The 3,185-nt window shown below is 31.5% G+C and overlaps 1 protein-coding gene across 1 annotated transcript in view; it reads right to left on the reverse strand.

Annotated features, from left to right (window-relative positions):
- LOC113804479 (glutamate receptor ionotropic, kainate 2-like) overlaps positions 1 to 2,806 on the reverse strand; it is a 6,913-nt gene extending 4,107 nt beyond the window's left edge. The window contains exons 1-4 of the mRNA XM_070118643.1: positions 2,793 to 2,806; positions 2,271 to 2,436; positions 1,362 to 1,460; positions 9 to 482 (exon numbers count right to left, since the gene is read on the reverse strand). Coding sequence (XP_069974744.1) covers positions 9 to 482; positions 1,362 to 1,460; positions 2,271 to 2,436; positions 2,793 to 2,806 — 753 coding nt within the window. The remainder of the gene's footprint in view (positions 1 to 8; positions 483 to 1,361; positions 1,461 to 2,270; positions 2,437 to 2,792) is intronic.
- Positions 2,807 to 3,185: the final 379 nt, after the last annotated feature.

Raw genomic sequence — 3,185 nt, forward strand, 5'->3', positions numbered from 1 at the left:
GCACTCACCATAATCGTCGTGCAGGTGAGATGAAGTCCGGTTAAATTCCTCCGCCTGACTACAGGGTCGTCCACAGGGGCTTCTAAGATACCGAAAGCCGTCGCCTTCACTTCCACTCGGACGCCTTCAGGGATAAGACCTAGTTCCTCGCGAGATGAGTACGCGTCTGATAACCCATCACCATGATTCGCGCGAGATGAGTAAGCCCCTGGTGACTCATCTGAAGACCTGGTGACGCTTCCTCCGGCGATTCTTGAGATAGGATGAGGATGATTTCTCCCCCTCTCTGGTGACTCATCTAAAGGCCCCGTGGATTCCCCTTCGTCGGTGAGTCGTGAGTCGTTATGAGTCGCCTTTTTATTGTAAGAGGAACAGGTCCAGCCCCCTACGAGCGTGACGCGTTGTTCCAGTTTCTCGTTGATTTGATAAGCTTCCCATAATGTAACGGATTGTGTCTCGGTATTTAAGACTGCGAGAGTGATCTGTCGACGGAGTTCTCTGATTACTTATATATGAAGAAAGGTAAATAAAAGGCATGGGAGAGAAGAAGGTGAGGGAGAAGACGAGAGGGTCGGAAAAATGAAAGATTAGGAAGATATTAATAGAATGGAAGAAAGAAAATGAAAAAGCTGAAATACAAGAAGATAAAGGTTTCCTGCGATTAGTTTTCTCCATCTTGAAGGTAAATGAATAAAGTAATAGATAATAAAAACATGGCTAAGATTATACATATTGCGTGTGAAACAATAACATTGATACCTAGATTACTTTAGTATACATATACATATACATATATATATATATATATATATATATATATATATATATATATATATATATATATATATATATATATGTATATATATATATATATATATATATATATATATATATATATATATATATATATATATACCTATGTATATAAATACATATATATATATATATATATATATATATATATATATATATATATATATATATATATATATACATATACATATACATATATATATATATATATACATATATATATATACATATATATATATATATATATATATATATATATATATATATATATATATATGTATGTATATATATATATATGTATATATATATATATATATATATATATATATATATATATATATATATATTTATATATATGTACACTTACACACATGCATATATATATATATATATATATATATATATATATATATATATATATATATATATATATATATATATATATATATGTATATATATATATATATATGTATATATATATATATATATATATATATATATATATATATATATATATATATATATATATATAGATAAATAGATATCACCTTATTATCAAGTGGCAGATGAACAGACTTGAGTCCCTGTGGAAAGGTATTTCTTGAGATCAACAGCCATCTCTCACGCGTCTGTGAACCCGTAAATATCTGAAAGAAAAGCAGTGAGATACAGCTTTTCCATGAAAGGTTTTTAAATTTCTCCTTTATAAGTGAAAAAGAATTCTTTATATCTATAAATACTTTCAAGATTTATGATTATTATAGTATTTCCGTCATTACTATTTTTTTACTTTTTTATAGTAACAAATATTTTAGATAAAAAGGGTAATATATGACAAAGATTTGCTTACGGAAATTCAAATATTAATATCTGTAAGTGGTAATGGTAGTGGTAGTGGTAATGGTTGATTGTAATAGTAACGATAACAATAATAATGATAATGATGATGATAATAATGATGATAATAATAGTAATAAAAATAATTGTAAAAATAATAATTATGATAATAATAATAAGAGTAATAATAATATCAATAACAACAATAATAATAATGATAATAATAATGATAATAGTAATAACAATAATGATGCTGCTGATAACAACAACAATAATGATGCTGCTGATAACAACAACAATAATGATGATGATAACAACAACAATAATGATGCTGATGATAACAACAGCAATAATGATGCTGATGATAACAACAATAATGATGCTGATGATAACAACAACAATAATGATGCTGATGATAACAACAACAATAATGATGCTGATGATAACAACAACAATAATGATGCTGATGATAACAACAACAATAATGATGCTGATGATAACAACAACAATAATGATGCTGAAGATAACAACAACAATAATAATAATAAAAACGGCGACACCAACAATAATAACAAAAGCAATAGAAATACAAGGAATAAAACAAACGCACACGTACTTACCTCTTTGAACCACTGAAGATCCGTTTGTGTCCCGAGCTGCAGCACCCTCAGCCCCTGGCAGTGCGAGGCTCGTGCGGAGGAGGGAGGCTTCGTGCCGTTCAGCGCGAGGTCCGGTCTCGTTCCCGCAGCGACTGACGTGTAAGTTCCCGGGAATCTCGTTAGTTGGCTGAGGGTTTTAAGATTCCAGGCGCTCCGTTCTGCAAATGTTGGGACTGGTATGTATGTCTGTTGATCTGTATCTTTGTTTCTGGGTTACTCTCTCTCTCTCTCTCTGTCTATCTTGTGCGTGTGTCTGTACATATAAGCACATGCACGCACATATATACATAAATACACACAGATATACGCACGCACAGACACACACACACACACACACACACACACACACACACACACACACACACATACACATACACATACACATACACATACACATACACACACACACACACACACACACACACACACACACACACACACACACACACACACACACACACACACACACACACACACACTCACGTTCGCATGTACATACTCAAATATACAAATCGAATATTTCTGAGAATCTTTTTAGGCAGCATTTATCGGGCAGTAAATAATTTTCTAAACAAACAAGTAGATCATGTGTCAAATCACATTTACATATCATCACCATTTTGTTTGGACACAGAGTAAATAATAGATCAATATGCCTGTTTTATCACACTGCGAAAGTAAAATGTGTGCACACAACATACGTTAACCAACAAAAATTGCGTATTTAACATCAATCTGAGGTTCGTTATGATACTGTTATTCAGCAGTATAAATTCAGTTTTGTAGATATGCAAAATTATTACAACACAAACACATATTACAACAGATATATGATAAGAGACAGAAAGACTTAATTCCTAAAGATAAACTTCACGG

Source organism: Penaeus vannamei, chromosome 42 (assembly GCF_042767895.1).
Source record: "Penaeus vannamei isolate JL-2024 chromosome 42, ASM4276789v1, whole genome shotgun sequence".
NCBI lineage: Eukaryota > Metazoa > Arthropoda > Malacostraca > Decapoda > Penaeidae > Penaeus > Penaeus vannamei.